At 43.8% G+C, this 23,845-nt stretch overlaps 1 protein-coding gene across 1 annotated transcript in view; it reads left to right on the forward strand.

Annotated features, from left to right (window-relative positions):
* Positions 1 to 23,845, forward strand: part of myo16 (myosin XVI) — a 245,770-nt gene that overhangs the window by 135,229 nt on the left and 86,696 nt on the right. The window contains exons 13-16 of the mRNA XM_033022212.1: positions 96 to 201; positions 11,551 to 11,668; positions 20,414 to 20,561; positions 21,539 to 21,647. Coding sequence (XP_032878103.1) covers positions 96 to 201; positions 11,551 to 11,668; positions 20,414 to 20,561; positions 21,539 to 21,647 — 481 coding nt within the window. The remainder of the gene's footprint in view (positions 1 to 95; positions 202 to 11,550; positions 11,669 to 20,413; positions 20,562 to 21,538; positions 21,648 to 23,845) is intronic.

Raw genomic sequence — 23,845 nt, forward strand, 5'->3', positions numbered from 1 at the left:
TTTCGGGTCGAGACCCTTCGTCAGACTCAGCTTGGTGGGTCTTTTCTCTGTGCCTCGCTGAGCTATTAAGAGCCTTGATGTGTTCTCTATTGCAGTGGCGAGAGTGGATCAGGGAAGACAGAAGTCTGCAAACACATTGTAAAGCATCTGGCACGTCGAGCTGCAGCGACTGAGTGTATGTTTGAAACAAAGTTTAACCATGTAAGTAGTAAAACACCCCCTTGTAACATGGTGAAAATCCAGGAATTGTTGCCTTCCACTTAAAACAACTGAACGTACATTTTCACTCTTGCCAAATGTCAAACACAAGTCCTGCCATTTTGGTATGACTGAATCTAGTGGGGTTCAGTGAGCATTATTTCAGTGCCGTAGCCACTCATCCTTCACAATTAATCCACACAAAGTGTGGGAGGTCTTGTTACCTTGTGGGTGCAAGGTAATTGTGACAACTCATACTTGACTAACAGCTTCTTTCAAGCTTCTTCCTTTGTGTCTTTTATGATTCATCCTTTGCATGCTGTTTTCTAATGTGTAATTCATTGGGTGGACTGGAAAATATCAATACTGTTTCTGGAAAGATCGGGCTCAATGTTGACCATATTGAGTGAACTGCCTCATAAGGTCATAAGTGATAGGACTAGAATTAGGCCATTGAGCCCATCAAGTCTACTGCGCCATTCAATCATGGCTGATCTATCTCTCCCTCCTAACCACATTCTCCTGCCTTCTCCCCATAACCCCTGACGCCCGCACTAGTCAAGAATCTCCTCACTTGAATGTTGTGCAGGAAGTCAGCTCTTGGGAAAGGCATTAGCTGTTGTGAGGCCAGGCCTCATTGATGTTGAGCTGGCAGTCTCCAAGTTGACCTAGTATTTCCAGATCGCCACAGGTCAAGTGAAAAGTTCAATTGCTGCTGTTTATTTAGTTCTGACGTATGTGAACGGACTAGTCTTGCATCATTGTAACATGGCCAAACCCAGTGGTCATCTTTTTCCTAATGTAGACACAAAATGCTGGAGTAACTCAGTGGGACGGGCATCTCTGGAGAGAAAGGAATGGGTGACGTTTCGGGTCGAGACCCTTCTTCAGACTGAGAGTCAGGGATAAGGACGGATAAAGAGTGAAATGAGAGATCAAAGGGGATGTAAATCAAGTCAAATGTAGAATAGATCATTGTTAGCTAGGAGAAGGTGACAACTAAACATACAGAGATGAAATTTAAATGGGGGGGACAGTCAGACTGGTCAGAGATCTAGGAAATCATTTCTGAAAGAAAATAATTTTTCGGAAAGGAAATCAAAAGGATTTTTTTTTCCTTTAACATTATAATTGTGTTTAAGTAGACAATCTTTTCAGATTGGAAACAAGAACATTTGTTCACTGCACTGCGAGCGAATTTGTTTGAAGTTTCTCTTAAAATAAACTTATGTCCCAGATCTGTTGGTGGGAACACCTGATACTACCCCAGATTTGTTCAAATGCACCTGTTAGCTGCATATGACATTTGCCTGCAATTTCTCGTTATCAGGGGCAGTGTCACGCTGATCTCTGTGAGGTTTTTGATTACATTAGGTGAGGAATAGATCGGGTAGGCCCACAAAGTCTCTTGCCCAGAGTAGGGGAATCAAGAACCAGAAAGCATAGGTTTAAGGTGAAGAGGGAAAGATTTTATAGGAATTTGAGGGGTAACATCTTCACACAAAGGGTAGTGGGTGTATGGAACGAGCTGCTGGAGGAGGTAGTTAAGGTAGTATCGCAACGTTTAAGAAGCAATTAGACAGATTTAGAAGGATATGGGCCAAACGCAGGCAAGTGGGACTAGTGTGGCTGGGACAGGTGTGGGCAAGTTGAGCCAAAGGGCCTGTTTCCACACTGAAAGACACTATGACTGTACGACTCTATCGGAGATCCCTGCTAATTTCTGATCTAGAGGAAGATACAGGCGGTGGATAGTGGGGGAGGGTGAGCACAGACCATGAACAAGAGTAGCCAAGGAAGATTTGGTGGAACTGCTGCTTTGACCCACAGAAATTTATAAATACTTACATTCTGCATCTTCGTCAGCTGAATTACCGGCCGATTCTTGCCAGTGTTAGCCTTGTACAGGCTCCACCTCAACCATTGCAAATTGACAGCTGGAGTGCCGTGTCCTTCACTGGCCCCAGTTATTATATTAGCTGGGCTATGGGCAAGGCAGGACAACTCTGAGCGGGCCCCCCTCTCTACCTCTCTATTCTACATTGCTATTGTCATATTAACCACAGCGCAGCCTCAGTGGAAAGCATAGTCAGATAGCAGTTTTCGGACCGGAACCTTAAATGTTCAAAGCAAAAGTATTAACCAAAGAAAGACACAAAAAGCTCAGCAAGACAGGTAGCATCTTTGGAGAGAAGGAATGGGTGACGTTTTGGCATTTGGTCTATTAACCAAAGAATATGGTTGCTGCATGATTTTCAAAACTGTTCTGAGTCATCCACAACATGACAATGTATCTTAGGCTCGGGGCTAGTTGAGTACAGGGAGTCTTTGTGTATTGATTTCAAGTTTGAACTGTATTGGTTCAATGCAGTTGAACCAATACAATTATATAAAATTCAGAATTCCTTGCAATTGGCGCAGAGGTAGAGTTGCTGCCTTACAGCACCAGGGACCCAGGTTCGATCCTGACTACGGGTGCTGTCTGAACGGAGTTTGTACGTTTTCCCCGTGACCTGCGTGGGTTTTCTCTGGGATCTTTGGTTTCCTCCCACACTCCAAAGATGTACAGGTGTGTTGGTTAATTGGTTTGGAATGAATGTAAATTGTCCCGAGTGTGTGTAGGGTAGTGTTAATGTGCTGGGATCACTGGTCCAAGCAGATTTGGTGGGCCGAAAGGCCTGGTTCCCCACTGTATCTCTAAACTAAACTGAACTAAAACCTATGGTGATATTGTGCTGAAAGTACGCTCCAATATCAAAGGTATATTCCTGAGATTAACCATGTGTCTGTTTGAAAAGGCACAGAAGTTAATATATTTCAACGTTATTTGCTGGTGTGATTTAAACCAAGGGACATATAATCAAATTGCAAACTTGAATTATTCCTAAAATGTGGTGCGTATTGTCATTGGTTACGACCATAAGTTGTGGTTACTGCATATTCCCATATGATTCCAAAGCTGCATAAAAGCAAATACTATTTTGCTACTGTAGATTACATTTGAAATGGCAATCAAACATGAGGTACATACTAGAATATAAGTGCTTACCTGACTGAGGGAGGATTATTTCAAAACAAGGTGGTGCAGCGGTAAAGCTACTGCCTTACAGCGCCAGAGACCTGGGTTTGATCCCGACTACGGGTGCTGTCTGTACGGAGTGTGTTCGTTCACCCTGTGACCTGCGTGGGTTTTCCCCGAGATCGTCGATTCCCTCCCACACTCCAAAGACGTACAGGTTTGTAGGTTAATTGGCTTGGTATAAGTGTAACTTGTCCCTAGTGTGTGCAGGATAGTGTTAATGTGCGGGGATCATTGGGCGGTGCGGACAGTGGGCTGATAGGCCTGTTTCCACACTGTATCTCTAAATTAAACTAATCTAAAATAAATCCTGGGAGGGGAATTTGATCTTCAGTTACTAATGCTATAAGTGCAATATATTATGATCAGTGTGCCTAATTCTGTTTCTGAAATTTGATTTCATGGTCTACTAGCGAGCTTAATTCTACCGACTGAGGATACATTTCTAAGCATATGCCTGTGTTCTTTCAGCCGTAGCTTCCAGACTCCAGAGAGGAAAGTGAACAAATCTGGCACTGTATGGCAGAGGTGGTGTACAGTAACAAGACTGATCAGTCTTCCTTTCTGTGTTCTTCCTTTCAACTATTGTGCATTTCTACAAAATGGGTGTCCCTGTGATAATTGGTTTATATTGCAAAGTTCTAATCTTACTGATGGCGTAGTCCAGGTAAACATTTAATGTAAGTCAGCGGCTTGATGGACTACAAAAATTAGTTGAAAATCGCTCACATTGAACTAGAAGGTAAACACAAAATGCTGGAGCAACTCAGTGGGACAGGCAGCATCTCTGGAGAGAAGGAATGGGCGACGTTTCAGGTCGAGACCCTTCTTCAGACTAGAGCTGTATATACATAGAAAATAGAAACATAGAAACATAGAAAATAGGTGCAGGAGGAGGCCATTCGGCCCTTCGAGCCAGCACCGCCATTCATTGTGATCATGGGCTGATCCATATATAGATACCATATATAGAGCTGTATATAGAGCCAGACTCAGTAGGGTAAATTAATTTTGTCCCCTCTAGGACATTAGTTTGGTTTAGAGATACAGCACGGAAACAGGCCCCTTGGCCCACTGAGTCCGCACCGACCAGTGATCCCCGCACATCAACACTATCCGACACACACTAGGGACAATTTACTCTTATACCAAGCCAATTAACCTACAAACCTGTACGTCTTTGGAGTGTGGGAGGAAACCAAAGTCCTCGGAGAAACCCCACGCGGGTCACAGAGAGAACGTCCAATCTCCGTATAGACAGCACCCGTAGTCAGGATTGAACCCGGGTCTCTGGTGCTCTAAGGCAGCATCTCTGTGCCACCGAGATTGTTGTGAAAATTCAAACTGGTGTATTAAAAAAGCTGCAGCTGGTTGGCTGTTATCTGGTGTTCCCCAGGGATGACTACTCAGTTTCTTGCTTTCACCATATAGTTAAGATATTACAAATATAGATGGCATTATACAGAGGTTTGCCGATAATACAAATAAAAGCTGTGTGGTTGGTAGTAAGAAGGAACACTGTGAATCACAGGAAGTGATAGATGTGAAGGAAGGAACTGCAGATGCTTTTTTAAACCAAAGGTGCAGAAGTAACTCAACGGGACAGGCAGCATCTCTGGAGAAAAGGAATGGGCGACGAGTTACTCCAGCATTTTGTGATAATTGTCGGAAGAGATAGATGATCTGGCCAGTTGGTAAGGCAAGTAGTAAATGGGATTTTGGGAAAATCCAATGAATGGCATGGTGTTGACTTGCACAGAGGAAGAAAAATACATTGGAATTTACATCCACAGAGCAAGAATTGAGCTCAGTGCAGCACAGGTACGTGCCCTTCGGCCACAATGTCTATGTTGAACATAATGCCTATCTGGACAAATCTCTGCCTCTATTCCCTCAACTTCCACGTTCCATGGATGATCAGCCATAATCACATTGAATGGCTGTGCTGGCTCGAAGGGCCGAATGGCCTGCTCCTGCACCTATTGTCTATTGTTTATCTAAAAGTCTCTGAAACGCCACAAAAATATCTGACTCCACCACTATCCCTGACAATGCATTCCAGGCGTTCACCACTGTGTGTGAGTGTGTGAGAGTGTAAAAAAACAGCCTTGCACATCTCTATTAAACTTTCTCCCTCTCGCCTTATAGCTATGCCCTCTAGTGTTGGACAAATCCACCTTGGAAAGTGGTTCTTGCTGTCTACCCTATCCATGCCACTTGTAATTTTATATACTTCCAGCAAGTCGTTCTCTTTTTGTGTGCGTTAACAGAAACACAAAAGTAGGTAACAGGATCCTCCAGTGCTTCTACTCAGCGGCTGTGGAAAGCATCTTGTCCGGAAATATTACCATCTGGTTTGGGAATTGCTCTGCCCAGGACAAGAAGGCTCTGCAGAGAGTAGTGCGTTCGGCCAAACACACTATGGGAACTTCACTCGCCCCCCTGCAGGAACTATACATCAGGAGGTGCAACTCCAGAGCCAATAAAATCATGGGAGACCCCTTCCACCCGTGCAACAGACTGTTCCAGCTGCTACGGTCAGGCAAACGCCTCCGTTGCCATGCTGTGAAAACGGAGAGGTTGAGAAGGAGTTTCTTCCCAGAGGCCATTGGGACTGTAAACTCCTATCTCACCAGGGACTAACTTTTGCTGTACCACTCTACTGCTTTTTTTTAAAGTGCTGTTTTTTTCCCTTTTTCCTTTAGCCCACAATATTTAATATGTAAAATAATATGTGATTCTGTTCCATTCTGTTTGTAGTTTGTTTGGTTGTTTGTTTGTTTGTCTTTTTGCACAAAGTCCGCGAGCATTGCCACTTTTCATTTCACTGCACATCTCGTATGTGTATGTGACGAATAAACTTGACTTGACTTGACTTGACTTGACATCAGGAAAGACACAATAATTCTTTCACTGCTAATGCTGCCATCTCCTGGAACATCAGCCAAATTGCACTTTAGTTTGAATATCGTGCAGGAAGAGAAGGCCAGTATTCATATAGAACTTGCCATATTTTTCACAAATTTTGGTAACAGTTTACACACAACTATTATTTTGAAAGAAAATTTATCCTTGGCCATTTCCTGTTTGTTAACCATAGTGGTCACTTCAATATGGACATTGTCAGTAACTCCAAATTTGTTACCAAGTTATAGCCCAGGTCATCACACAAACCAACCTCCCCTCTATTGACTCCATTCATACCTCACTCTGCCTCGGCAAGGCTAGCAGCATAATCAAGAACAAGTCGCACCCTGGCCACTCCCTCTTCTCCCCTCACCCGTCAGGCAAAAGGTATAGAAGTGTGAAAACGCATACCTCCAGTTTCTTCCCAGCTGTTATCAGGCAACTGAATCATCCTACCACAACCAGAGAGCAGTTCTGAACTACTATATACTTCTTTGGTGACCCTCGGACAATCCTTGATCAGACTTTTCTGGCTTTACCTTGCACTAAACTTTAATCCCTTATCATGTACCTATACACTGTAAACGAATCAGTTGTAATCACGTATTGTCTTTCTGCTGACTGGAAAGCACGTAACAAAAGCCTTTCACTGTACCTCAGTACACGTGACAATAAACTAAATTGAAACTAAACTGAAACTGAAACATTGAAACACCTTTCAATTGTTAAAAATAAAATTCTAATGTCTATCATTGATGAACTCTTGAACTTTTCCAGCTAACTGTGATTACGACTAACGATATTGTCTTCTTAACCAATAATTTATTGCACTCTCTTGCCACGGCATTCTATTCACGACAAACTTGGGGGTTTGTCCGCTTTGTTAAGCTCACTACAAGAAAGGTGCAATCACTCAAATGGAATTATACAGTAGCCCCCTCCAAATGGCAACATGGAGATAAAGATAAAGATACCTCACATTTATCCACATTAAACTGCATCTGCCATGCATCTGCCCACTCACCCAACCTGTTCAAGTCACCCTGCATTCACATAGCATCCTCCTCACAGTTCACACTGCCACCCAGCTTTTTGTCATCTGCAAATGTTGCTTTGAATCACTTCATCTAAATCAATGATGTATATTGTAAATAGGTGCGGTCCCAGCACCGAGCCTTGCGGTACCCCACTAGTCACTACCTGCCATTCTGAAAAGGACCCGTTAATCCCTACTCTGCGTTTCCTGCCTGCCAACCAATTTTCTATCCATGTCAGCACTCTACCCCCAATACCATGTGCCCTAATTTTGCCCACTAAACTCCTATGTAGGAACTTATCAAATGCTTTCTGAAAGTCCAGATATGTGAAGATAGAGACATAAGAAACTGCAGATGACAATAGACAATAGACAATAGACAATAGGTGCAGGAGTAGGCCATTCAGCCCTTCGAGCCAGCACCGCCTTTCAATGTGATCTTGGCTGATCATCCCCAATCAGTATCCCGTTCCTGCCTTCTCCCCATATCCCCTGACTCCGCTATCTTTAAGAGCCCTATCAAGCTCTCTCTTGAAAGTATCCAGAGAACTGGCCTCCACCGTCGTCTGAGGCAGAGAATTACAGAGTCACAACTCTATGTGTGAAAAAAGTGTTTCCTCATCTCCGTTCTAAATGCCTTAACCCTTATTCTTAAACTGTGGCCTCTGGTTCTGGACTCCCCCAACATTGGGAACATGTGTCCTGCCTCTAGCGTGTCCAAACCCTTAATAATCTTATATGTTTCAATAAGATTCCCTCTCATCCTTCTAAACTCCAGTGTACAAGCCCAGCCGCTCCATTCTCTCAACATATGACAGTCCCGCCATCCCGGGAATTAACCTTGTGAACCTACGCTGCACTCCCTCAATAGCAAGAATGTCCTTCCTCAAATTAGGGGACAAAAACTGTACACAATACTCCAGGTGTGGTCTCACTAGGGCCCTATGCAACTGCAGAAGAACGTCTTTGCTCCTGTTTTCAACTCCTCTTGTCAGGAAGGCCAACATGCCATTCGCTTTCTTCACTGCTTGCTGTACCTGCATGCTTACTTTCATTGATTGATGAACAAGGACCTCCAGATCCCATTGTACTTCGCCTTTTCCCAACGACGCCATTTAGATAATAATCTGTCTTCCTGTTTTTGCTAACAAAGTGGATAAACTCACATTTATCCACATTAAACTGCATCTGCCATGCATCTGCCCACTCACCCAACCTGTTCAAGTCACCCTGCATTCTCATAGCATCCTCCTCACAGTTCACACTGCCACCCAGCTTTGTGTCATCTGCAAATGTTGCTTTGAATCCCTTCATCTAAATCAATGATGTATTTTGTAAATAGGTGCGGTCCCAACACCGAGCCTTGCAGAACCCCACTAGTCACCGCCTGCCATTCTGAAAGGGACCCGTTAATCCCTACTTTGTGTTTCTTGCCTGCCAACCAATTGTCTATCCATGTCTGCAATCTACCCCTAATACCATGTGCCCTAATTTTGCCCACTAAACTCCTATGTGGGAACTTATCAAATGCTTTCTGAAAGTCCAGGTACACTACATCCACTGGCTCTCCCTTGTCCATTTTCCTAGTTATATCTTCAAAAAATAATTGGCAAAAAAACAAGTAGTGGAGAAACTCCGCAGGTCCGGCAGCATCTGTGGAGGGAATGGGCAGATTATGTTTTGGGTTGGCACACTTCTTCAGACTGAAGATAGACACAAAATGCCTATCATTTGCTGGAGTAACTCAGCGGGAATGGCAGCATCTCTGTACAGAAGGAACGGGTGGTGTTTCGGGTCACGACCTTTTTTCAGACTCTTCAGACCCTTCTTCAGGTTACAACCCGAAACGTCACCCATTCCTTTTATCCAGAGATGCGATCTGTCCTGCTGAGTTACTCCAGCATTTTCTGTCCATCTTTGATGTAAACCAACATCTGCAGATCCTTCCTACACACTTCTTCAGACTGATATGTAGATAGATTATGGAAAGATGTGAAAGTAACAGGATTGTCTTAGTGGGCAGCTTTAACTTCCCCAGTATGGACTGCGATGTCCTTAGTGCAAAAGGCTTGTATTGGGATTAATATGTTAAGTGCATTCCAGAAGGTTTGCTGAACAGTAAATGGTTTGGAAGGAACTGCAGATGCCAATTTACACCAAAGATAGACACAAAATGCTGGAGTAAATCCAATGAATGGATAGTGGGAAAACCTTTTTTATATAACTCCATACGTTTTAAGATAGTTATAAATAAGGATAAGCCTGACCTTGGGAGAAAGTACTAAATTGGGGTAAGGCAGAGTACAAAATGATTAGGCTGAAGCTAGTGAAAGTAAATTGGGAGCACCTGTTATTGAGTAAAGGACCTATCCCACTTGGGCATTATTTGCACGTAATTTACGCGACATCATTTACGCGTCACGACGCGCGCATCATGCGGCGCACGTGATACGCGCATGGTACGCATTACGTGCGCATGGTGCGTGGTGATGTGTGCAGTCGTGCGCGGCGCCCCAGGATTTTGGGATGTACAGAATCTTCGCACGCCATCTGCATGACGCGCAAATGACGCCCATGTGGGACAGGCCCTTAAGTCCACATCCGACATGTAAGAGTTGTTTAAAGACCAGCTGAAAAGATTTCAGGAAGTCCCAGTGAGGAGGTGGGTTAAAATGGCAAGGAAATGGAACATTGGATGACCAGAAAGGTTCTAAATTTGGTCAAAAATTAAAAGGAAGCATATAAAAGTTTTTGGAAGAAATAATCAGCCAGAGCCTTTGTGGAATATAAAGCAAGCAAGAAAGAACGTAAGCAGGGAATTGGAAATGCCAAAAGTGGCCATGAATTAGTCTATCCCACAACAGAAGGGGGAGGAGTTGTGCAGTTGACTCATCAGGTCCCACCCAAACTACCATTCACCGGGCACCTTTCCTAAACCAGCAACTAGAGTTCCTTGTTTACACTTTTCTTATGTTTATGTTCTCTGATTATTGAAAATGAAATTTAGAAAATCGTAAATTGGTTTTACGGAGTGATCAATTCTCACATTTTGAAAAAAGGTGGTGAATTTGTGGAATTCATTGCCACAGAAGGCCGTGGAGGCCAAGTCAATGGATATGTTTAAGGCAGAGATAGATAGATTTTTGATTAGAACGGGTGTCAGGGGTTATGGGGAGAAGGCAGGAGAATGGGGTTAGGGAGGAGAGATAGATCAGCCATGATTGAATGGCAGAGTGGACGATGGGCCGAATGGCCTAATTCTGCTCATATCGGTTATGAACATGAACATAAAATCATATTATAGTTAAATAATAAAAAGGGCAGGCCTGGTCAGTGTTCTGTGCCTCAAGCAATCCCCCTACTTTAGGGAATGTATGTGCCTTAGGGCAGGATATCCATCAGGTGGGCATGTGATTGGAATAGACATGGAAGACCCGAACAATTATGAGGGCACGATGATGTCAGAAGTGGGTGCATGGGATGGGAATAATTGTAATTGATGCCTTCTACCAATAAATGAGATTACCCGTAAAATAACAACACAGGGATGAGTCAATGTGTAGGCAGGAACGGCAGATGCTGGTATAAACCAAAAATAGACACACAAAGCTGGAGTAACTCAACGGGACAGACAGCATCCCTGGAGAAAAGGAATAGGTGACATTTCGGGTCAAGACCCTTTTTCAGACTGCTCAGTATAGATGATGTTTCGGGTCAAGACCCTTCTTCAGACTGCTGGGAATAGGCGACGTTTCGGGTCATGACCCTTTTTCAGACTGCTCAGAATAGGTGACATTTCGGGTAAAGACCCTTCTTCAGGCTGCTGGGAATAGGTGACATTTCAGGTCAAAATCCTTCTTCAGACTGAAGAAGTCTGAAGAAGGGTTTCGTCTCGAAACGTCATCTATTCCTCTTCTCCAGAGATGCTGTCTGACCCGTTGAGTTACTCCAGCTTTTGGTGTCTATCAGGGATGAGCCAAATTATTGCTTCAAAGCGTCAGGCACCATGGCAGTGCTTAAAAGTGAGATATAGGTGTTAAAGTAATGTGAAGCCATTTTTTACTTTCTAGCAGGCCTGCTCCTGCACTCTGAATCTGAATTTTTATGCTGTTGGAACAATATAACAATGTTGTCAAGCACATGTTGCATGCTAATTAATTATGTTACCCCGCAGGCAATGTTTTCTAGGTAAACTCAATAGAAACTGCATCCTAATTTCCATAGAATGATGATCGTAGTCAATTTGCAGCGTAAAATGGCATATAAAGTGATTCAATTACCAGTCACTAAAGTTTACATGACATTTGTGGTGTATGTGCATTTGTTCTAGGTCAACTGTGTGCTGGAATCCTTTGGCCATGCAAAAACCACATTGAACTTGTCCTCCAGCCGGTATATGAAATGGCTAGAAGTGCAATTCAACGAAAACAATAGGACTTTATCTGGAGGTAAGTTTTTTATAACCTTTTCAAGATTTTATAGTTTGGGCCACATCTTCATCCAGCTGGAGTATTATTAGAATATGAATATGCAGGCAGCACGGTGGAGCAGCGGTAGAGTTCAAGCCTTATAGTGCTTGCAGCGCCAGAGACCCGGGTTTGATCCCGACTACGGGTGCTGTCTGTACGGAGTTTGTACGTTCTCCCCGTAACCATGTGGGTTTTCTCCGAGATCTGTTTCCTCCCACACTACAAAGACCTCCAAGTTTGCAAGTTAATTGGCTTGGTGTATGTGTAAATTATCCCGTGTATGTGGGATAGTGTTAATGTGCGGGGATCGTTGGTCGGCACGGACTTGGAAAGCCAAAGGGCCTTTTTCCTGCTGTATTTCTAAACAAAACTAAAACTAAACTAAAGGTCCATTTGAGATTAAGAAGGAGGAGGTATTGGGGCTCATGAAGAGCATTAATGTGGATAAATCTCCAGGACCTGATGGGCTTTATCTCGGATCATTGGATGGAGGCAAGAGAGGAGATGGCAAGAGCCTTGATGAAGATCTTTGCATCTTCACTATCAACAGGCAAGATCCCGGTGGACTGGAGAGTAGCTAATGTTATTCCTTTATTTAAGCAGAGAGAATACAAGAAGTTCTAGGCTGGTGGTCCTCACATCCGTGGTGGGAAAACTATTGGAGAGGATTCTTCAGGATAACATTTATCTAATTTGTAAAATAATGGGTTAATTAGGGAGAGTCAGCATGGCTTTGTAAATGATGGGGCATGTCTTATTAAATTGACAGTCTTTTAAGGAGATAATGAAGGTAGGGTGTTGGATATTGTCCACATGGATGCAAAGCATTTGTAGTAGTTTGAATCAGAAGATTAGGATGCACGGAATTAAGAGTGACTTGGTCCTATGAAACATAGAATAGAAACGTAGAAAATAGGTGCAGGAGGAGGCCATTCGGCCCTTCAAGTCAGCACCGCCATTCATTGTGATCATGGCTGATCGTCCCAAAATCAATAACCCATGCCTGCCTTCTCCCCATATCCCTTGATTCCACCAGCCCCTAGAGCTCTATCTAACTCTCTCTTAAATCCACCCAGTGATTTGGCCTCCACTGCCCTCTGTGGCAGGGAATTCCCCAAATTCACAACTCTCTGGGTGAAAAAGTTTTTCTCACCTTGGTCCTCAATGGCCTCCCCTTTATTCAAACACTGTGGCCACTGGTTCTGGACTCGCCCAGCATTGGGAACATTTTTCCTGCATCTAGCTTGTCCAGTCCTTTTATAATTTTATATGCCTCTATAAGACCCCCCCTCTTCCTTCTAAACTCCAGTGAATACAAGCCTAGTCGTTTCAATCTTTCCTCATATGACAGTCCTGCCAACCGAGGGATCAGTTTCATGAACCTACGCTGCACTGCCTCAATCACAAGGATGTCCTTCCTCAAATTAGGAGACCAAAACTGTACACAATACTCCAGATATGGATCGGCACTGTTTTACTGATGGGAAACAGAGGATTGCGGTGGAAGGACAGTATTCAGGCTGGACCATTGGAGTTCCACAGGGATCTGTGCTGGGATCGCTTCCGTTTATGGAATATATAAATAACTTGGAGGTAAATGTAGATGGGTTGGGTAGTAAATGTGCAGATTACACCAGATTACACCTAAGCATTTCAGCACTAGAAATGGGAGGAGAAATGGCAGATGGAGTTATATCCATGCAAGTGTGTTATGTTGCATTTTGAGATGTCACACGGGGGGAGAAAACATACAATTAATGGCTTAGCCCTTAGCAGCATTGATGTACAGAGGGATCATGGGGTCCAATTCCATAAGATTTCAAAGGTTTCAAAAGTCTTTTATTGTCACATGTACCAATTAAGGTACAGTGATATGCGAATTACCATAGAGCCACACGGAAAAAAAAGTACCAAAATACACAACTGCATAAAAGTTAACATGAACACAAGTCCGCAAGCCCCCACGGTTGGAGCTCCGAGATCGATCCCTGGCAAAGGGGTCGCGGGCTCCGCGATGTTAAAGTCCCGTAGGCTACCTGTGGTGGAGCTCTCAAAGTCGGTCTCCAGCAAAAGCCGCCAACTATTGATGCTAGGCTGCAGTGGGAACGGTGATACGATACAGAAAAAAATTGCATATCCTTCGAGGTAAAAGATTAGAAAATGTTTCCCCCAAGCTCCCCCCACCCCCCCACCCCACATAAAACTAGCTAAAGAACACTAAAAACATACCAGTAACATACTATTAAACCACAAAGAAGGAACGGACAGACAGACTGTTGGCGAGGCAGCCATTGCTGGCGCCACCCGGTGGTAATAGCAAGTAGATAGAGTGGTAAGGAAAGCCTATGCTTACTTGCTTTCACAGGTTGGGCGCTGAGCATAAGGAAGTCATGCTGCCGCTTCAAAGGACTTTGCTTAGGAAACATTTGGAGCACTGTGTACCATTCTGGTTGCCCCATTACAGGAAGAATGTGGAGGCTGTGGAAAGGGTGCAGAGGTTTACCAGAATGATGCTTGGATTAGGAGATTGCAGGGAGACCTGATAGAAGTATATACAATAAAGAGAGGTATAGATAGGGTAGACAGTCCGAAATGTTTGCCCAGAAAATCAAATACTAAAGAACATTAAGGTGAGAGGGGCAATGTTCAATAGTGTTCAACAGTGTTCAACAGTGTTCAAAAGTGCTTTACTTGTAACATATGCAACTACACAGTCAAATTCTTTTTGCATGCATTACACATGCTGGAGCCGTCATATTTGGTGCCATTATTCAAAGTCCAGTCGGCCTGCTCGCTCGATGTACTGGAGCAGTTCGCGTGAACCGACGTCTCTCTCCTCTCCTCGCCCGGCCAACTTTGTGACCTGTGGGCGCCTCCTGCAGCCGACCTTTTAGGCACTGGAGGGATTGCCCCAGTTCACCCACCTACCGGTCCTTGCTCCTCGTGTCTGACATTCCAGCTCCCTCCCGGTTACGCCGTCAGACGAGCCCTCGGGTGGGTTAACAGTCCTGCCGACCGACGAGCCTTCGGGCGATCCTGCCAACCAAAGAACCTTCAGACAGGTTCCTGATCCCATTGTCCGCCAAGCATTTGGGCGAGGTCCCGCTAACTGACGAACATTCCGGGCAGGCACCACACCGATGGCACCTCACGAAAGCCCTGCCACGAGGTACCTCAGTGTAACGGTGATGTGTGGGGCAAGCTTTATACACATATTAGCCAGGACATTCCGTATATTGGGCTAAATTGGTTTGTCCCATACGTGAGGGCCCTTGTCCCGTATTTGACTGCTACTACTCGGGTTCTGACCCCACCTCACCCATCCCGACGTAGTGCAGCCCATGGAGTGCAGCAGCAGTGCCTCGCCCATGGCCCCGTCGGTCGGCAGCCTTCGGACCTTCGCTCACCACCGACACCACCACCACTCTTCCATCTCATGGCCGACCATTGGACTTTGCACACGATGTCATGCGGCCCGGGCTAAAACTCCTCAGCTGGCCCACAGGCTGGGCTTTGTGTGCAGCCGAGCACCCGGGCCAACTCGTCATTCACCCAGCAACGGCCGAGTTGGTCAACAAATTGCCGTCAGGAATTTTTCCCTTATTTTGACCTTTTGTCCCTTATTTGGGAGTGGAAAGTTGGCAACCCTAGTTGGTGGGTGCCAGGAATGTGCTGCCATTGGTTGAATCAGATACGTTAGTGGCCTTTAAAGCCTTTTAATTATGCTTATGGATATTCAGGGCATGGAGGGATATGGGTTAAGTGATGGTCTTGCATCATGTTTGGCACAGAAATCGCGGGCCCAAGTGCATGTTCTTTTGCTGCACTGAGTGCGCTTTGATATTTGAGGAAGATGTCATCTGATTTATACTTGTGCTTTCTGTCAGTTAGCTATTTTTTTAAAGTGCAGCACCTTTTCTAGAAATTCATTGAAATTCCTATTTGCTAACTCTGAGTAAATTACACTACTACATCGGTGAGACCAAGCGTAGGCTTGGCAATCGCTTCGCCCAACACCTCCGCTCGGTTCGCATTAACCAACCTAATCTCCCAGTGGCCCAGCACTTCAACTCCTCTTCCCATTCCGAATCCGACCTTTCTGTCCTGGGCCTCCTCCATGGCCAGAGTGAGTCCCACTGTAAATTGGAGGAGCAGCACCTCATATTTCGCTTGGATAGTTTACACCCTAGCGGTATGAATATTGACTTCTCCAATTTCAGGTAGTCCTTGCTTTCTCCTTCCTTCCCCTCCCCTTCCCAGCTCTCCCACAGCCTACTGTCTCCGCCTCTTCATTTCTTCTTCCCGCCCCCCCCCCCTCCCCCCACCTCCACATCAGTCTGAAGAATGGTCTCGACCCGAGACGTCACCTATTCCTTCACTCCATAGATGCTGCCTCACCCGCTGAATTTCTCCAGCATTTTTGTCTACCTTCGATTTTTCCAGCATCTGCAGTTCTTTCTAAATAGGAGTATTGGTGAGGTGGGTAGTCACGGTCTTTATTCCAGGGTAGGGGACTCCCAAAGCAGAGGACAGGATTTCAGGTGAGAGGGGAAAGATTTAAAAGGGGCCTGAGGAACAACATTTTCACACAGAAGATGACATATATTGAATGAGCTGCCAGAAGAAGCAGTAGAGATGGGTAGAATTACGATGTTTAAAAACATTTAGACAAAAACATGGTTAGTTTAGTTTAGTTTAGTTTAGTTTAGTTTAAAGATACTGCGCGGAATCAGGCCCTTTGGCCCATTGGGTCCGCGCCGACCAGCAATCCCCGCACATTAACACCATCCTACACACACTAGGGACAATTTTTACATTTACCAAGCCAATTTACCTACAAACTTGTATGTCTTTGGAGTGTGGGAGGAAAGCGAAAATCTCGGAGAAAACCCACGCAGGTCATGGGGAGAACATACAAATTCCGTACAGACCGTCCCGTAGTTGGGATCGAACCTGGGTCTCTGGCGCTGCATTTGCTGTAAGGTAGCAACTCTACCACTGCACCACCGTGGCCGCCCTTAGAAAAGGTAGAAAAAGGTTTAAAGGGATATGGGCAAACATAGACAACTTGGTCCTGCTTGGATTGGTATCTTAGTAGGCATGAATGAGTTTCCCCAAATGGCCTTATTTCCTTGCCGTGCGACTTTATGAATCTGCTCAATATTACATTTAACTTCCCTAAATATTACATTTACTGCCAAAGATACAGACTTTATGTTGCTCAACCAACTGTAATGCAAGGTAGGACATTAGGGTCACAGTTCCCCATGACAAAGAGTCACATAATATTCAGATCAATACAGCTACATTTCATTCCACTATGTAAAAATAATATTCTGACCAGCAATTTGGTCAACCACCCTTAATTGATAGGGACCATTTTAGGTCAAATTTTAGAAGCCCTGGGGCAGATACAATGCATGGGCAGCAATCATGTTACCCCACTGTTAAAGTTGACTACATGGGGTAACTAACAAAATAGGCAAAGGTTGGTGGACAAGATCAAAAATGAACTGGGCAGAAATGTTCAATGATCCAGTTGATGATCTATCAAGATTTTTACTTGAAGCATTTGGATAGAGCATTGGTCAGAGAGATAAAGACTAGTGAAAGGAATTGCGGTAGATTTTCTCCAGATTGATTCCTAAAATGGTGGAATTGTAATATGATATGAGATTAAGCAGACTAATCTTGCATTCTCTTGAGTTAATAATAATGTATTGTTTAAATGTACAAGCTTCATTAGAAACTACATGATGAACATGGATTTGATGCTTCCTCTGGCTGGAAGGCCCAGTGTAAGGAGTCATTCACGACAGAGACGACAAGAAATGGAGGGAAGTGAATTGTGTGTATGTTAAAAGAAGCCAAGTTTCAAGATTGGTTCAGTTTAGTTTACTGCCACGTGTACCAAGGTACAGTGAAAAGCTTTTGTTGCACACTAGCCAGTCAGCGGAAAGACAACACATGGTTACAATCGAGCCATTTACAGTGTATAGATACATGGTAAAGGAATAATGTTTAGTGCAAGGTAAAACCAGCAAAGTCCGATCTAGGATCGTTCTATGGTAACCAAGGAGATAGACAGTAGTTCAGCACTGCTCTCTGGTTGTGGTAGGATGATTCAGTTGCCTGATAACAGCTAGGAAGAAACTGTCCCTGAATCTGGAGGTGTTCATTATCACACTTCTGTACCTTTTGACTGATGGGAGAAGAGGGTGTTGGCCAGGGTGCGACCCTTCTTTACTCCAGCTTTACGGTGAATCTTCAACTGTCTCTTTTAGTCCTGTGCAGTTCTCACTCCACCACTGGTTTAACTCAGCCAGAGCTGTAGATTATTTGTGTCCTACAGGTGTGATTGAGATTGGAATGGCTTCATCGGGAGCAGAGAATGGAGAGGCAGCAATGCAACATGAAGGCAATGTTTGGACGAAAGGAAAAGCAATGCTGGCAGATTGAGAGAGGAAGTCATCATATCAGAGAGCAAGTATAGTTTGGTTTAGTTATATTCACATGTACTGAGGTGCAGTGAAAAGCTTTTGTTGCGTACTGTCCAGTCAGCAGAAAGACAATACATGAACACAGTTGAGCCATTTACATGATAAGGGAATAATGTTTAGTGCAAGGTAAAGCCAGCAAAGTCTGATCAAGGACAGTCTGAGGGTCATCGATGAGGGAGATAGTAGTTCAGCACCTCTCTCTGGTTGTGGTAGGATGATTCAGTTGCCAAAACTTCACCACAGAACCTCAGTGCATTAATAGAAACATAAAAACATAGAAAATAGGTGCAGAACCAGCACCGCCATTCATTGTGGTCATCCCCAATCAATAACACGTGCCTGCCTTCTCCCCTTATCCCTTGATTGCACTAGCCCCTAGAGCTCTGTCTAACTCTCTCTTAAATCCATCCAGTGACTTGGCCTCTACTGCCCTCTGTGGCAGGGAATTCCACAAATTCACAACTCTCTGGGTGAAAAAGTTTTTTGTCACCTTAGTCTTAAATGGCTTCCCCTTTATTCTAAGACTATGACCCCTGGTTCTGGACTCGCCCAACATTGAGAACATTTTTCCTGTAATCCAAAATAATTGTTTGGAAAGTTACTTAGTTTGTTCCAAAAATCATATCAGAAATGTTCACATAATTCTGATGACTTACTCAAGTACTGCATGATGATGACTCATCAGGAATGATGTTGATACAAAATTGACTACTGTTTAGGAATCACACCGTAGTGGTGAGTCACATCAAGAGAATGCAAGTTCGTTGGTTCCAGGAATAAACAAAACTGAAAATAAAATAAGTGATAGAAGCAGAATTAGGCCATTTTAGATCTATCTCTCCCTCCTTACCTCATTCTCCAGCCTTCTCCCCATTACCCTTGATACCCGTACTAATCAATAATCTATCTATCTCTGCCTTAAAGATATATCCATTGACGGCCTCCACAGCCTTCTGTGGCAAACAATTTCACAGATTCACCACCCTCTGACTAAAGAAATTACTTCTTATCTCCTTCCTAAAAGAACGTCCTTTAATTCTGAGCCTAGAACCTCTAGTCATAGATTCTCCCACTAGTGGAAACATCCTCTCCACATCCACTCTCTTCACTGTTCGATAAGTTTCAATGAGATTGCCCCTGATTCTTCTAAACTCCAGCGAGTACAGACCCAACAACTACAATAAACTCCCAAGACTGTTGTGCGAATAAAGTGCCAAGAGGACATTTCCAAGCCTGGAAATCTGAGGCCTCGGGCCTTAATTAGAAGTGAATTTGAAATGAAGGGACAATCTCTGTCCCACTGCACTAAAGCCATCGCTACATGCATTTCCTGTTTCATGCGAATTCCTGGACAGATGCGATCCACACTTCCTTCGCCTTAATATTAATGCACTGAACCTTTCTCCCAAGATGCATTATGCCATTAAAAAGGGCTGTCCCAGTTAAGTTTAAATGTCCTTGATGAATGTAGATATACCAGATTTCAATATGAGCTCAGAAGGCAAATTAAATGTATTAGATTATCCCTGGAGCTTCAGCAATCACAGGGTTCCAATGTGGCAAATTGTAATTTTCCATCCTTGAAAACAAATGTGTAGATTGATTCCCTTCATGTATCATGTTCCTAAACAGTAGTCATGTAAATAGTGAAAGGCTTGGATAGAGTAGATGTGGAGACGATGTTTCTATTAGTGGGAAGGTCTAGGACTACAGGTCACAGCCTCAGAATTAAAGGACATTCCTTTAGGAAGGAGGAATTTCTTTAGTCAGAGGGTGGTGGATCTGTGGAATTCATTGCCTCAGAAGGCTGTGAAGGCCAAGTCAATGGATATTTTTATGGCAGAGATAGATAGATTTGTGATTAGTACAGGTGTCAGAGGTTGTGGGGAGAAGGGTGGAGAATGGGGTTGTGGGGGGGGGGGGGTGGGGGAAGATAGATCAGCCATGATTGAATGGCGGAGTAGACATGATGGTCGAGTGGCCTAATTCTGCTCCTATCACATGACCTCATGACCTTATGTCATTGAGACAGCGGAATTAGTCCTTTTTTTTCAATCAGAGAGATCTTTTTGTGTCATTTCTATAGATCTCAATGAAGCAAACAAATATGAAAGTTACAAAATAAGCATGATGTTTATATTCTTGTTGTGGACTTTCATCTAATGACATGATCATCTTTTGAAAGATGTAATCTTGAGAAATTAACTAATAATTCTTCTTGCAGCTAGAGTCCACGCCTACTGCTTAGAGAAGTCTCGTCTTGTCTCCCGACCACCAAACCAGTGCAATTTTAATATTTTCTACCAGATGACTGATGGCCTGTCAACTGAGGGAAAGTGTGCTTCGTACCTCAGCAATCCTTTTGCACACAGGTATGTGGAATATTTTATCCTCTCTGTACAGAATTAATAATCTTCTCACGTGTACTTTCATAGACTCAATATAGCAGCCACAGTAACTTGTATAGTTTAGAGATACAGCGTGGAAACAGGCCCTTCGGCCCACCGAGTCCATGCCAACCAGCAATTCCCATACACTAACACTACCAAGCCAATTAACCTACAAAACCTGTAAGTCTTTGGCGTGTGGGAGGAAACCGGAGCTCCCACATAAAACCCAAACTCCATACAGACAGCGTCCATAGTCAGGATCGAACCCGGGTCTTTGGCGCTGTAAGGTCGCACCATGCCGCTAGCTTTACCTTGCACTAAACGTTATTCCCTTATCATGCATCTAATACTATAAATGGCTCAATTGAAAATAGACACAAAATGCTGGAGTAACTCAGCGGGACAGGCAGCATCACTGGAGAGGAATGGGTGATGTTTTGAGTTGAGGCCCTTCTTCAGACTGATGTCAGGGGAGAGGGAGATACATAGATAAGGACGTGTACGGTGTGAAAACAGGACAAAGGAGATGGAGATCAAGGTAAATGTAGAATAGATTATTGTTATCTGGGAGAAGGTAACCATAAAGCAAACAGATAAAATGTAGTCTGACAATCTTCCTGATTACATTATTTCTCTCTATGCTTCATTGTCAACTTCCCCAAGCTAATAATGATCTATACATTTTCCTTGATCCCCTTTGATGTCTTATTTTTACACCTTACCCTTCCATACTTCTATGTCTCCCTCTCTTTTGATTATCAGTCTGAAGAAGGGTCTCGACCTGAACCGTCGCCCATTCCCTCTCCCCAGAGATGCTGCCTGTCCCACTGAGTTACTCCAGCATTTTGTGTCTGTCTTCGGTGTAAACCAGCATCTGCAGTTCCTTCCTACACAAATGCATAAGGCCAATTTTCACCAGGTTATTGACTCAGCCTAGTTTGCTGTTTTATTCATCACAGATACATGAACCAAGATGGACAAGAACCAACAGCATCCGAGGTAGCAATAAACACAGACAAGTTTTTTGCTGTGAAGCAAGCCTTGCGCACTCTGGGTTTCAGCAATCTGGTAAGATGTTATCATGTTCTAAATGATCATTATATTTTCTTCCAACATGATGTAATCCATAACATCATGGCAATTCTGTGAAGGATTTTCAAAATATTTTCCCATTTTGATTCCACCTACTTTCCTAATCAATTCAAAGCACCGAATGCTTGGGAAAGTTTGGCATCCACTCTAACTCTCCTGTTATTGTCAATACCTTATCTTTGTGGGATTGAATTAGGAAGGGGCAGATACACACCAGTGTACCAGCTAAAAGTGATCTGGTGTGTGTCTGCCTGCACGTCTGAAGGGGAACACTGGTATTCAGTTGTCCATATGACCTATGCAACCCCACGGCAAGTCCAGGAAGAGTTAAATACAGGTGATCTTCCATTTCATTCAAGCCTGTTGCAGTCTACGTCAGCACTGGGATATGGAGGAATTGCCATGCTGCTGAAGAATCCATAATGGCAACCCAGCACTGGCCAGATCAGAATTACGACTGGAATCACGAACTTTTGAATTATAATTCCTGGCATGAATTCTGATTCTATTGCCTCCCCACCTTGTTGGATCTTACACTGCCCATGGTTATTGGGATGCTCATTGGAAGTAAGCAGAGTCCTTCTTTAGATGGCTGAGTGGGTTCAGTGATTTCATCAGTGTTTGATCAGCAATGTTGAAGCTCTGGTTAGGTATTGACAACCATCTCATGGAGGCTAGCCCAACAATAACCAGAATGTGGAACCAAATGGTCCAACAAGACTCAAGAGTGTTTTATTGTCATATGTCCCAGATAGAACAATGACATTCTTACTTGCAGGACATTTAAACATCTTATCGAAGATTTTTTTGTAGCCCAGCGAGACCTGATATGCTGCTCTTGGTGTCAAAAAATGCTTTGGATCTGGCTTGGCCTGGGTCTCTTATTCCCTGGTTCAGTAACTTGAACGTCCAGGAGCGGAAAAGACTGCAAAAAGTTGTAAACACTGCCCAGTTCATCACCGGCTCGGACCTCCCCACCATCGAAGGAATGTATCATAGTCGCTGCCTCAAAAAGGCAGCCAACATCATGAAAGACCCACACCATCATGGCCACACATTCATCTCACCACTGCCATCGGGAAGAAGGTACAGGAGCCTGAGAACTGTAACGTCCAGGCTCGGGAAGAGCCTCTTCCCTACAGCCATCAGGCTATTAAACACTACAACACTATAATTATTATTATTGCACTGTTATTGTTTGTTCTTTTTTTTCTGAGTTTTTGTTATTTCATTTATTATGATTACAAATTCTGTTGTGCTGCAGCAAGTAAGAATTTAATTGTTCTCTGAGACACATGACAATAAAACACTCTTGACTTTTTGATTGTGGCTAGAGACTTTGGTTTATCAAACTGCCCAGAACAATTCACTACCTCATCTCCCATCTTTACCCATCCACTTCTGCAATTCCTGGATCATGGCTGATACTGGGTGGGATATAGGCCGAAGTAACTCTGCTGGAAGTATGACCCTTTCCCTTGTGTCCCTGAATGCAGTTGAGTGCCAAACAATTGTTACTTCCATCTATTAGTTAGCAAAAGGATCAACAAATATATACTATCATTCTTGTTCGATTTCACTTTCTTGAATAGGTTGTCATGATGCACAACTTTGTGCTCATAGAGGAGTAGTCCTTTCCAAATGTGTAAAACAATATTTACACATAGAACAGGCAGCAGAGAAAGAGGAGGAAAATTAGAGGCAATCATTTCAAAGTCCATGCAAGCCAATAAACAATCTTATCAATACATCCTAACTTAATCACTCCCCCCATTACCCATTTATTTAGAAGATCCGACTCCAGCTGTAGGATTTCATCAGGGACTGCACAAACTACGGTGGCTGGTTGAGTAACACTATCAAGATTACAAGTAGAACAACTTGCCAAACTCACATTGAACTGAGGTCCCTCAGGAGACATGATAACAAAACACAGCTACCAAAACCCAGCACTGAACCCCGAAGCACAACACAAGTCACAAGCCTCCAATCCGAAAAGCAATCTTCCACCATCATAAGGTCATGTCATAAGGCCATAAGTGATACGAGCAGAATTTGGCCATTCTGCCCATCAACTTTACTCTTCAATTCAATCATGGCTGATCTATCTCTCCCAACTAACCCCATTCTCCTGCCTTCTCCCCATAACCCCTGGCACCCATACTAATTCAGAA

Source organism: Amblyraja radiata, chromosome 6 (assembly GCF_010909765.2).
Source record: "Amblyraja radiata isolate CabotCenter1 chromosome 6, sAmbRad1.1.pri, whole genome shotgun sequence".
In the NCBI taxonomy this organism is placed as follows: domain Eukaryota; kingdom Metazoa; phylum Chordata; class Chondrichthyes; order Rajiformes; family Rajidae; genus Amblyraja; species Amblyraja radiata.